Source organism: Pistacia vera, unplaced genomic scaffold (genome assembly GCF_008641045.1).
Source record: "Pistacia vera cultivar Batoury unplaced genomic scaffold, PisVer_v2 Contig227, whole genome shotgun sequence".
NCBI classification, from domain to species: domain Eukaryota; kingdom Viridiplantae; phylum Streptophyta; class Magnoliopsida; order Sapindales; family Anacardiaceae; genus Pistacia; species Pistacia vera.
Window position 1 is genome coordinate 1,102,046 of NW_022196032.1, and position 12,812 is coordinate 1,114,857.

Genomic DNA, 12,812 nt, shown 5'->3' on the forward strand with positions numbered 1-12,812 from the left:
ATTTTTCTGCTTATAAACTTCAAATATGCCTTTTTTTTTTCTTTTTCTAAATCAATTAAACCAAACCTACATGACTCCAATAAGTATACATAATAACTGTGTTGTGACATTTCTTTCTTTGGCATGGAATATATTAGCTTCTTCATGGTTTATGTTGTATTTGTAATTGTAATTGCTTGGCACCCACCAAGCATAGAGGTCACGGGTGCGGAAAAAAAAAAAAAAAGTATGTCCGTATTCTTTATTGTCTGGGAGATCTTTATATTAGCTAAGTTTCTACATCTACACCATTTCTCATTAAACTTGACAACACCAATTTTCCTTCTTACACAAACTGACGTAGAATTTGAAATTTTTACAGGGTTACTTGTGTTGCTTGATAACGTTGTTGTGGTCGATTATATAAGAAACATGCATTAGGCAGATGAATGAAAATGAGTTTTTTTATTGCATTTTAACATCCATTGCTTTATGACCGTTGGATCACATTCAAACTGTAAAATTTCATCTACTAAGGGCGGAATGATAATTTGACAGTGTTAATTAAAGGCATTATGGTCAATCTATATAAACAAAATTTGCAATGATTACATTGAATATGTCTTTTCTGTAGAGGGGTATATTGATAATTTTGTTATCAATTTGAGGGTATTTAGGTACTTTAAGGGTAAAATTAACATTTCCACCCTCTGACAGCTTTTTCCAAAGAAAAATTGGACAGTTAAGGTCCAATTTCCCAATCCAATGAATGCTTTCATAGTTCTTGGAACACATGGGGTTTATTCAAAAGAGTAATGTTATAGTTATCGAAGGATACGTATTGAATTCATATCCTGAATGATATGATAAAATTTTGATTGTCAATTTATTATAAGTTAATATTAATCAATAATTATGATTTTATCATGTCATTCGGTGCATAGATTCGATGTGTAATTTTTGGTAATTCTATCATTTTCCTATCCAAAATTAATTAAAAATAAAATGAAATAACTTACCACCCCCTTAAACACAAACAATTTGTTAGTAAACAGTCCCGTATACGCAGCGGAAACAAAAATTATAATATAACAGGATCGTTTACGTGAGTCAAGATCAAGGGTATGATTTTACAATTTATATTAAATAAAATCTGCAGAAATATTCAACATGAGTTAAGAGAAACAAACGCACGTTTGGAGGCTCCACCACGATTGTCTTTGAACATTTTGCTACCGATCCAAGTATAGGATCGAACCTGCGTAGTCCACACGAAGACAATCTCAAAAGAACCAAAGAAAGATTTGCTAGATCTTCTTTGGCTTCAAGAGTAAGAAGAAAAAAAAATCAATTGAAATTGATTTTAGGCTAAGAGTGTTTCTGCCGTGGGAGTGAAAAGAGAGGGCTGCTGTGTGTGTTATGTTTCAAAGAAAAATCAATTCATTATTTTAATTAACACACATTTTTTTCTTTTTATAGTAAAATAATCAAGTTGCCCTAATCCCATACGGAATAGGCTTGGGCTCCAACCCAAACGCCCCATATTGCCAAATACTCCTAATTTTATTTATTTTATTTTCCATCATTATCTCAATTAAAATCAATTAATATATATTTAAATATATATTAACAGTTAACAATAATAATAATATATTTAAATATGTGCGAACACACATTTAAATGTAATTTCTTATTTAATTTTTGTAAAAAATAAATAAAGGCTACGACCTCAGCAAATTTAATTGCACTGTGAAATTACCAAAATACCCTTTCGCCTTAAAAGACGAAAACGCCCTTTTTCTTCTTGGATCTTAAATATCTTCTATGTGTGTGACCCATAGGCTCCATCATATCGACAGTGTATAGTATCGCGATTAACACCAATTAATCGTCTCACTAATACACAGACCAAGATTGGCCCTAGCAAGGCCATGACCACCATAGATTCAGATTTAGCAGAGTAGCTACCTGTCAACGATATGTGTACCTTGCAATTCGATCATTTCATCATTCGTTATCTCGACGAGACGAAGGCATAGAAATAGTGTCAACTTCGGTTACTCTCGATATTATTTATTCAGTTCTTGACCAATGACTCGTATTATAAACTGGATAGAGCAACAACTCAATCCACTGTGGCCACAGTTTTAGTGTCATTGCCATATACTGAATTGCGCCGTGAGATAAACTTTCTCCCATACCCGGGAGTGATGAATCCTCTGTCAATCCACCATAGTCTTGTACACTCCTTGATGCAGCCAATCACCACCGTATTGACAGCTCTGAAAAGAATTGCGTTAGGCTAGTGTCAAACTACACCAATCGGTGCACAAGGCACTCCGGTGATCTCAAGTCTAAGGATCACATGCACAATCATTCGTTAGAGGATTTGTTCCATAGACACAGGGTTACCATCCATATGGAATCCTGGTGGGTCAGTCCAGTGAACTTGCTGCGGTGTAATCGCCTACAGCAAGCACCCATGTGTTGCACCAGGTTGTCACCAAAACACCTTGACAAGTGAGATCAGTCACTGCCTTTCGATAGGTCGTTCAACACTATGATAGCCTACCGTATTATCTGTGCCTTACTCAGAATAATACTGGGGCTAAGGACGTTTCTAGAATGGCCACCATATGTGTCATAGGGTTCTCACTATCAAGATTTGAAACACTTGATACCCTTGTCACGGTTCACCCTTCTAAGGACATATATCAATACATATTGCAATAATAATGATTCGCGATATAGAAAAATGCCTTTTATTGATCAATGAACATTATTACAAAGAGTCAATTCTACAATAATTGATTGGCTCTAGGGTTTCTACTCTAACACAATTACCCCACCAACTTCGGAGTTACACACTATTGTTAATTTTTTTTTTTTTTTTTTTTTTTTTTTTTTTGTATTCGAAGGGTGTTGAGTTAACTTATGTATACTTCAACTAGTTTTCTAGAATTTTAAAGTTAACGACTAAGTAAGTGTCCAATGGTTACCCATGATTAGTAGTGGTGGGGATTCGACTATTCAAATGGATGAAAAAAAGGGTTAAAAAGTCATTTTACCTCAATTCACTTAAAAAAAAAATTATTTCCTTTAACTTCTATTATTAAATAAGCTAAAAATGCAAATTATACTTGTATGATGATTGATTTTTTATTTTTTTATCAAATTAAGTCAGAAAAAAAATAATAAAAAAAAAATTAAACGGAAAAAAGTTAAAAATATAAAATTATGTATATTCCATATATTTAAAAATATCTATAAATAAATAAATTTTAAAAGTTTTCTTTAATTTTTATTTGGAGTTTCTTTTTCTTTTTCAAAACCACATTATAGGGCATTTTAGTCTTTTCATAGGTCAACTATGGTCTTCCAGCCAAAAATAGCCAAAACTCAGAATAGGGGTGTGAATGGTTAATTCCCAAATTGGTAGGGGAAATTTGTCAGTTGTTAAAATGGGTAACGTTAACCTTGTTCACCAAGGAATTAAGACTCTCTCTCCAACTCCAATCAAGACTCGGAGACGGAGACTCTATTAACAAGTATATATAGTTGTAACTGTAGCGTAATTATACAACTCAAAGCTCAAGCATGGCATGGGAGAAGGAGAATTAAGGTTAACGACCAAAAAGCTTTACTACTGTGATCATTGTTTCAGACTCACCAAGGTGCTCAGATGGCTATTTCATGTAAGTAATACAATTTATATTTATTAAATTATTCTTCATTAATTGCAAATTGATGTATTTTATATCCACTTTATATGTTTAATTGCAGATCTTGTGGTGTATGTGGGAAGGTGCTGGCTGATAAGAGCACCATGCGCGAAACCAGAAACTGAGGCCTCAAAAATTAAAAAGAGAAGGGGACGTCCAGTGAAAGATTAGCCTTTGAATATATTAACAAACATTAATTTTTTTATTTATTTTCTTCAAATAATATTATATTTAACTTGTTAGTGTTTGAAACAGTTTTTGAGCATTAAAACTTCAATTTCTATCACCTGTCAATCATCTATAATATCCAAACAGTGGATCGGCTTATGGACTAATAGAAATACACGCTTGAAACAGTTCTATATGACAAATCCGGTGAGTCCCTGATAATGAACCTGCCCTTGATTTCTAGTTCAGAACCACCGCATATGATTGAGCAAAGTGATATTGCAGAACTATTGAGCTTGAATTGAATTCACACCATTACTTATTGATTGCAATAAAACTGTATTACATGTAATTTTTCATGTAATATCATGTACCAATAATGTAACAATTTGTTGAGTAACATTATTTGTCTCAAGCATATTAGTTACTATTATGAATTGGATTCTATAGTCTTTCATTGAAATGCATTACAACTTGTCCAAATTGAACAGAACCAGTTTGAATTGAAGTATAAAAAAATAGCAGCATTTATGGTTAAAGGCCAAGCCAAGTTAAACCAAATAATTGTCGCTAAATCATTCTGAGACATTTATCAACATATTCATGACTCAAGTTTTAATCAACCCAGGCACAGTAACTTCTGCTTCAATGATGCAAGTGTTATCCACCAAGAAACTCTGTTTTGGATCCTCGAGTTTATGCAGTGACATGAACTTTCTGGCATCCCAGTTCAGGAGGATTGGAGAAAAAACCTGTTCAACTGCAAGAAGGAAAAAATAAAAACTATAATGACGAATGGGAAAGGGAGTTACAACAAGAAATTATAGCACTGATGCAATCTTTATATTGCATTTAAACATTCCTCTATGCCAATTTTTTTTTTTTTTTTTTTTTAAATTCTCCTGTTCAATTTACAACTTGCAACCCAAAAGAGTTTAGTTTACGTATGAGAAAAAAACTATGTTATCATAAGCTCTACTTGAAGTTGTACAATAAGGAGTCTCACATTCAATTTCGACATGATTTTCTTTTGTTTGATCTTTGACACGTAGAATGAATTTCACAAATAACTTGGTACTCAGAGGAATGCTTTCCTTGAGCAACAGTAGAAAAGTTGAAATATTGTTGCCCTTGGCTTCTAAACATCCATTAGGGTAGAACGAAATTTTCCTGCATTAATGAAATATTAATCAACTCAGGCAGTGGTTTATATAGCAAAGAGAAATAAAAGGCATTGCATATCAAAAGTAAATTTGTACCAGTTATAATCTCCAAATGGTTCAGACGCACACGTTTCATCAAGTAGAGTTGAAATTTTTGTGATTTTCCAAACATGGTAACATGTAGCAGGTTCTTTGATCATTGATAAGCACTCCTCTTTAAAAGTACTTTTGACGACAAAAACCTCAGCGCTAAAGACACAAGTATGATCGATATGGTATCCTTTAAGGGGATTATGAAATGCTTTCAGATCTATGAATTTGGCGATACCCCATTCGGTTTTCATTGCATGGTATCTCCTAACACAACCAATCACAAACATTAATGAATCTATTGAGTGTAAAAGCATAACAAGTTCTAAACTTAGGCACTGGATTTATCACCATTCTTTCCATATAATTTACCCTGTCAAAATAAGAGAGAATATGTGGTACCACAAGTTGATGCAAACGTAGCATATAAACAATAGATCCTCGTATGAACTCTGCGGTGAGTCTTTGAGCACTTTACCCTGGAGACTATCATACTTATCTTGAAGCTGATTGAATATTAGAAAATTGAAAATCACATTGACTTCCCATCTTGCAGGGAGAGAACTCGTCTCTATCAATTCCAGGTAAATGGATATATGATTTTCCCTGTTTTTGCTAGAGTCCCCAGCTGGGTATATCAGCAATCTCCTATAAAACCAGGCCCAATGGTAAACTGAAAAAAAGAAAGGTCTTGATACTTATTTGGCAAGTAAGCATATTCAAAAACTATGGAAAGCAGATAAAACTGTTTTAGAAAACATTTCAACCAAGAAATAAAATACCATTTGAAACCCCTTGCTTCAAATTGGCTCGTTTTATATATATCAATTGAAGCTTTTAGTAATGAGAAGGGCTCGATTTTGAAGAAGAAATGACTAGGCAGAGCATCCCGTCCTGAAAGAGGGTAAAACTTATTACAATTTTAATAAATTCCATGAAATTATCTCCAGGGAGAGTATATAGTTCAACATATGAAAGTTAGTGAATAACTCGGGTGAAAAATCTTCGGCTCATATCATTAACCCCACTAATTAACATCATACAACTACCAAAGCACTAGCATGAAGAATAAAGTATGTGTGTAGGGCTGGTTAACGAACCGAGCCGCTCGCGAGTCGGCTCGGCTCGGCTCGAGTCCGGCTCGTTAACGGCTCGATTCGTCTGATAACGAGGTGACTCGACTCGGCTCGTGAGACAGAACGAGCAGAGTTCGAGCCATGCTTGGCTTGGCTCGTTAGGCTCGCGAGCCGAGCCTGGCTCGAAATATCGGGGGGTTTTTTGAGGTTTTCTGAACTACTGGGATTTAATTGAAAATTATGCAATACAAGTTTTAAAAAAATGACAAAATGCCCCCCATTGTTAAAATCCCCAAATCGTCGAATTCCTTCGCCAGATGAACCCTTGCCGTAACAGTTCAAACTTGAAACTCCTCCCAAACCCACAATTTTCTTCTCCATCATCAGCACAAAATTTCCGTCGGGTTTTCATGGGATCTTCGTCATCTTCGCGGGATCTTCGTCATCTTCTTCGAAGCTTCATCATCTTCGTCAGATATTCATCATCTTCGTCCGAGCTTCGTCATCTTCGTCGGATCTTCATCATTCTTTCGACATCAAAAAGAAAAACAAATTTGAGAAGCTACGAAAGTGATAGTAACCGTTTGTTTCCAGTGAAAAGAACAAGGAAAAATAATGGTTGTTGCTAATACATAGATTCTCTCTCGCTTAGATCGTTTAGAGAACACAGTTGAGACAGGTAGAAGAAATTAGATTCTGTAGCAGGTCACCAAAGAGTTCATGTGCATCTACTCCATCAAGTGGGACCCTAAATAGTGGTGGCCTTCCCTCATCCATTGATTTCTCCCCAAAGAGTCTAGAGAAGTGAAATAAATCAGTTTGACATAAATGCGCACTGCTGCCCAGCAAATTTAAAAAGAAAAAAATTTGAATTTTTTATTAAAAAATTTGACAATAAATGCGCACTGCTGCCCAGCAAATTTAAAAAGAAAAAAATTTGAATTTTTTATTAAAAAACTTGACAATAAATGCGCACTGCTGCCCAGCAAATTTAAAAATAAAAAAATTTGAATTTTTTATTAAAAAATTGAATTATTTGGAGTTGGCTCGCGAGCCGGCTCGAACTCGACTCGATAAGCTGGCTCGCGAACCGGCTCGCGAACCGGCTCGAAATATATTAAAATCATTAACGAGCTGAGCCGAGTCATATAATATATGACTCGGCTCGGCTCGTACTCGGCTCGTTAAATTTTCCTCTTTCACGAGCTGAGCTCATTAAGCCGAAAACTCGGCTCGGCTCGGCTCGGCTCGATAACACCCCTATATGTGTGTGTGTGAAAATTTTCAGGTGCAATCGTCCTACAAGTTTTTACGTACAGACCAAAACCCAAGGACTTTAATTTTGTACTTTGTATTTACTTAATTGGCAGCTAAAATATAATATATAAATAAAATAATGTACCTCTCAAGATGGCAACTTCAATGGAGTCGGCGGCATTCATGTTGTTGAGAAGAGAGAAATTAGAAAGTTCAGAGGAGTCCTCAGTGTTCATGTTGTTGATGAAAGATATCTGAATTTGGAGTGGTGCCAAGTCTAAATAGGCGCTTTGGCTTGAGACACGGTTTTTATTTTTGAGTTTTCCCTCTTGTTGCAAGGCAAGGAATGAATAGGACCATTTTGTTTAATGTTGACGCTTGATTTTGGACACCAATGACTCGCATGTGAGAAGCACTAAGTAGACTTAGAAATCACACGTGATGGATCCATGAGATTTGAATATGGAGTTGAGATTATATATGTTGCAGAAAACATAAATAAAAGATTGGCAAGAGGGGTTTTTATAGTGGTTCAGATGCAACAAACGACTCCTACATCCACTGTTATTTTATTGATCTCTGACTATTTCTATGATTTTGCTCGTAAGGCATACAAAGATGAAGAAATACAGTGTTTACAGAGAGAGAATGAAATGAAGCTCAAATCTCAGCCCAGCCTCCTTCTTCGGGAAGAGGAGTGCCCATTTATACACCTAAACACTCAATGTAATGAGTGTTCTGCAAGTTGCCTTGACACATGGAAGGCTCTCATCCATTCATTTCTTTGAAATGAGATAGAGTTGGTGTGAATATCTTTGAGGAGATATAGGCTTGGCAGCACATTTATTAGGCTGACATAAGCGTGACTTTTGAGGCATAACAGAAGCCCCACAGTTTTTGAAGTGCATAATTACGCTTCAGAAACTCAAGTCTTTGATCTGAATGGCTGCAGTCTCGAACTGAAGAGCTCGAACTATTCTTGGCGTGATCAAGTGCTGAGAGCTAGGAGCTAATCGCGATCTGTTAGGAGCTTGACCTAAAATCTGTTAGGAGCTCGACCTGAAATCTGTTAGGAGCACGACCTGAAATCTGTTAGGAGAATGACCTGAAATCTGTTAGAAGAACGGCCTGAAAGGTCATAACGAGCTCAATCTGAGCAAAACGAGCTTAACTTGAAAGCAAAACAAGCTCAATCTGAGCTAAACGAGCTCAACTTGAGAGCAAAACGACCTAAATGAACAAAACGAGCTCAATCTGAGAGGTCAAAACGACCTCAACCTGAAAGGTCAAAATGACCTCGACCTTAGAGGTCAAAACAAGCTCAATGAGCAAAACGACCTCAACTTGAGAGGTCAAAACGACCTCGACCTGAGAGGTCAAAACGACCTCAATGAGCAAAACGAGCTCAATCTGAGAGGTCAAAACGACCTCGACCTGAGAGGTCAAAACAAGCTCTACCTAAGAGCACAAGAGATCAGTGATCTCAGCGTGTGATCAACGATCTGAACACGTGATTTGAAGCTAAAGATCAGCGATCTGAAGCCGAGGATCAGGACGGCATGGGCATGCGATCTGTGGTCCGGCCACTCGGTTGGAGAATTCTGATGCGTGCGATCTGCGATCTGGCCATGCGATCGGAGAACTCTGACGCGTGCGATCTGGCCACACGATTTGAGAATTCTAACGTGTGTGATCTGTGATCTGGCCATATGATTGGAGAATTCTAACGCAGGTTTGAGATCTGAGCACGCCATCAGGAAACTTGGACGTAGGTTTGAGAATCAGACCTGCATGGGCCACTAAACTGTTGACACTTGATTTTGGACGCCAACGACTCGCATGTGAGAAGCGCTAAATGGACTTAGAAATCACACGTGATGGATCCATAAGATTTGAATATGGAGCTAAGATTATATATGTTGCAGAAAACATAAATAAAAGATTGGCAAGAGGGGTTTTCATAGTGGTTCAAATGCAACAAGCGACTCCTACATCCACTGTTATTTTATTGATCTTTGACTATTTCTATGATTTTGCCTGTAAGGCATACAAAGATGAAGAAATACAGTGTTTATAGAGAGAGAATGAAATGAAGCTCAAATCTCAGCCCAGCCTCCCACTTCGAGAAGAGAAGTGCTAATTTATACACCTAAACACTTAATGCAATGAGTATTTTTCAAGTTACCTTGACACATGGAAGGCTCTCATCTATTCATTTCTTTGAAATGAGATAAAGTTGGTATGAATATCTTTGAGGAGATATGGGCTTGGCAACACATTTATTAGACTGACATAAGCGTGACTTTATTTTTACTTTGTAGTTATCTTCAACAGCGTGCGTCAAAGGATAAATCATTCTCTTATTAGGTACTTTTTGTTTCCTTCATTTGTTGGATATTCTGAGCTAAGATTCGTAACAATGAGAGCTGATTGTAGTAGAATTGCTAGTGTAAAATTGTTGTTTGTGTCTCTTTTGGAAAGAGATAAGAATTTATTTTTGTCTGTCTTTGTGTATGTTCATGTTGTATTGAGTTGCTTATACGGCCTTACTAAATAATCCTACTAAAGAATAATATATAATGCTTGAATATTTCCATTATATTTTATATGTCTTTGTGTCTTTGCAGAAAGCATATATAACTGCACTTTTCTTTTTAATTTGTTTGTGAACTGCCCTTTTTCACAGACTATATGTTGGGTTGGGTTGAGTATAGGTAATTAGGACCTGTCATGCATTTAATTTGATTTTATGGGGTTTTGTTCATAAGTAATACAGATACTTGTCTCTTCTCTTGTGGTGGTGTTGTGAGACAATTAATTTTACTTAGCAGTTAATCAAAGGATATTTGAAAGACAACTTTGCAAGTAGGTATGTGGATGCAGCTAGCATGCATATATAGAATGTATAAGTTGAAGATGTATATATATGTTAACTTGGTTTTGTTGTAGGTCAGTATGAAGAAATTAAACATATTATAGAAAGAAGCATGAATCATGAGTACAGCTAGCAATTGGTTCTCTTTTGCCAATCAATTACATATATACAACGTACTGAGACAATAATATTATTTGTAGAGAGAGTTGCACCGTGTAGTACTAGCTACTTTATTTGTACTTGAGAATTTTTAATTTGAAAAGCAGGAAAAGCTATATATATAAGAGGAAGCAGATTCAAAAGGTGGCCAGGTCTTTTGTTTTTGTGGTGAGTTTTGATTGATATTGAGATGCATGCAATTAATTGGTTGTCAAGTAACAGGGAGTTATAGCCATGGAAGAAAAGCCCCCACGCCTTCTTTCTCAAATATAGAAAAACAGATTGTGCATTCAAGTTGTCTAGCTTTTGCCTGAAACTGAAAGGCCAGAGTTTGGCAGCCATATATATGAATGCATAAATGTACTACTAGTACTTTGCTTAATCATCTATCTTTTTGCTTCCGTAAACATTATTCTATCAATTTGTAATCATATTCATTCATTAAAGTTTAAGTCCGATAGAACCCATTGAAGACTGAAACATTCCATGTGTAACGTGTCACCTAAAAATACATAAATGGGCATCAATCAAGTGGGTGATTAGACCGTTGAATTCAATTTTTTATATATTACCTTTTGACTTTGTGTCCAATGATTGATTTACAGTATTTTTAACAAATTATCTATCTTTCTAAAGAATTTGTGTTATTTTCTAATGATATTCCCCTGATCATTTTAATAGTTACATTATACTTATTTTTTCACCTCATTTTTGAGTTTTTCCTTACCCTACCGAATTCACATGTCTCATGTTGCTCAAATTCTTTAATCCTGTGGAGATTACAACAATTTCATATCTAACTACTGTTTCCTCAAATCCTGTGACTTGACACTGGAATAGTCCTTTCTTTTAATTACCTTCAAATATTACCTATTCCTGGAAAGGTTATGCCATAGAATCATTGGTTACCATCATTTCATTTCTTGTTATCTAGTGTCTACCTCTATTATTGCAATTGCACTCACCCATTCAATTTCCAAGTCAAAAGCATTTCAATTTTTACTTTGGCCATTTGGTCAACTTACCATTTATGTTCCCTTCCTCTTTGTGACTTTCTGTCACTTTTGATGTTGATTTGTTCTTCCCTTTTTAATTTTTATAAAGCAATAAAGAGGAATTTTAGTGGCACAATTTTGATTAAGATTTGAATTAGATTGGCAAATCATCCATTGATGGATGGTGATAGACTAAATAATCAGAAGAATGGTTGCAATAATTTAGGTAGTTGGGTATTCAATTCTAGTTTAAGACTTTAGAGGCTGTTCATGAATTAAAATACAAATACTTGTGGGTATTAATGTTCTGGCCTATATGTAATGTTGAACTTTATATTATTAGAAATCTGATTATGAGTGTGCAATTTTTATGAAGCTTTACATATTGCAATAGATAAAAATGTCTATTTCATTTGTGATTCTATAATAAAAATGAATAATCAGTTGGATAATCAGAATTATCTCATCTTCTTTTATTTAAGGTTACATAAATACCCACTACTAGAAATTGTTATAAAAGCTGTCTTATTCGAAATAGGGTGGCTGTAATTAATCTTTTTGGTCATATATTGCTGTTCTCCTATAAATTGCTGGTGGTTTATTATATTTAGTTTAAATTCTTTAATTTGAAGTTGAATTTGGCAATTTTTTTTGGTAGAATTGAGTGGTTGATTTAAAAGGCTGCTGGCGGTTTATTATATGCAGTTTGAATTCTTTAATTTTTTGCAAGAACAATGTCATCAACTAGAGAGAACATTGACATTGAGGAGGATATGCCTAATATTGTTGGAAAGTCCATCTCAAATGTGCATGCAAACCCTAGGCAATCTGACATGTGGCAACACTTTGAGAAAACTGTTAACGAGGCAACCAACAAAACATAACGAACGAGAATTCCCTCCCCTTCAGGCACTTTCTCACTACATCTCTGCAGAGTTCCATTCCAGCAAAGAAAGTCAGTCTAGAATTTAGGGCAGAGAAGAAAAGTGTTTTTCTTATTATTTCACGAATATCATTACATTTTTTTATAGTGTTTACAATAGACTAAGTTGGGAAATATCCTTAAATGCTAAAGATACAATCCGCCTAACTAGGAAAGAAATAAACTATATTTACATCAAATATACACTTAGCAAAAATAGAATGATCTGACCAAATCAAGGAGATTTGGTCAAAGAATTGAAATCTTCCAATACTCCCCCTCAAGCTGGTCTAAATATGTCTTCCATGGCCAGCTTGCACACCATATTTTCGAACTGCTTTTTAGGCAATCCTTTTGTGAGAATGTCAGCCACTTGTTCACTTGTAGGAATATAAGGCATGCATAT

The 12,812-nt window shown here is 35.3% G+C and overlaps 1 protein-coding gene across 2 annotated transcripts; it reads right to left on the reverse strand.

The window, feature by feature from the left end:
• Positions 1 to 4,289: 4,289 nt before the first annotated feature.
• LOC116130980 (MATH domain and coiled-coil domain-containing protein At3g58410-like) lies at positions 4,290 to 6,938 on the reverse strand. Of its 2 annotated transcripts, none has more exons than XM_031416646.1 (5): positions 5,905 to 6,938; positions 5,495 to 5,770; positions 5,129 to 5,389; positions 4,876 to 5,039; positions 4,290 to 4,629 (listed from the first exon to the last, which is right to left on the reverse strand). In XM_031416646.1, the coding sequence occupies exons 3-5, from the start codon at positions 5,374 to 5,376 to the stop codon at positions 4,478 to 4,480; spliced, it is 564 nt and encodes a 187-aa protein (XP_031272506.1). In that variant the 5' UTR covers positions 5,377 to 5,389; positions 5,495 to 5,770; positions 5,905 to 6,938; the 3' UTR covers positions 4,290 to 4,477. The 2 variants fall into 2 exon arrangements, with proteins under 2 accessions (XP_031272506.1, XP_031272505.1); XM_031416645.1 differs by having other exon boundaries at positions 5,495 to 5,795.
• Between the last annotated feature and the right edge of the window lie 5,874 nt (positions 6,939 to 12,812).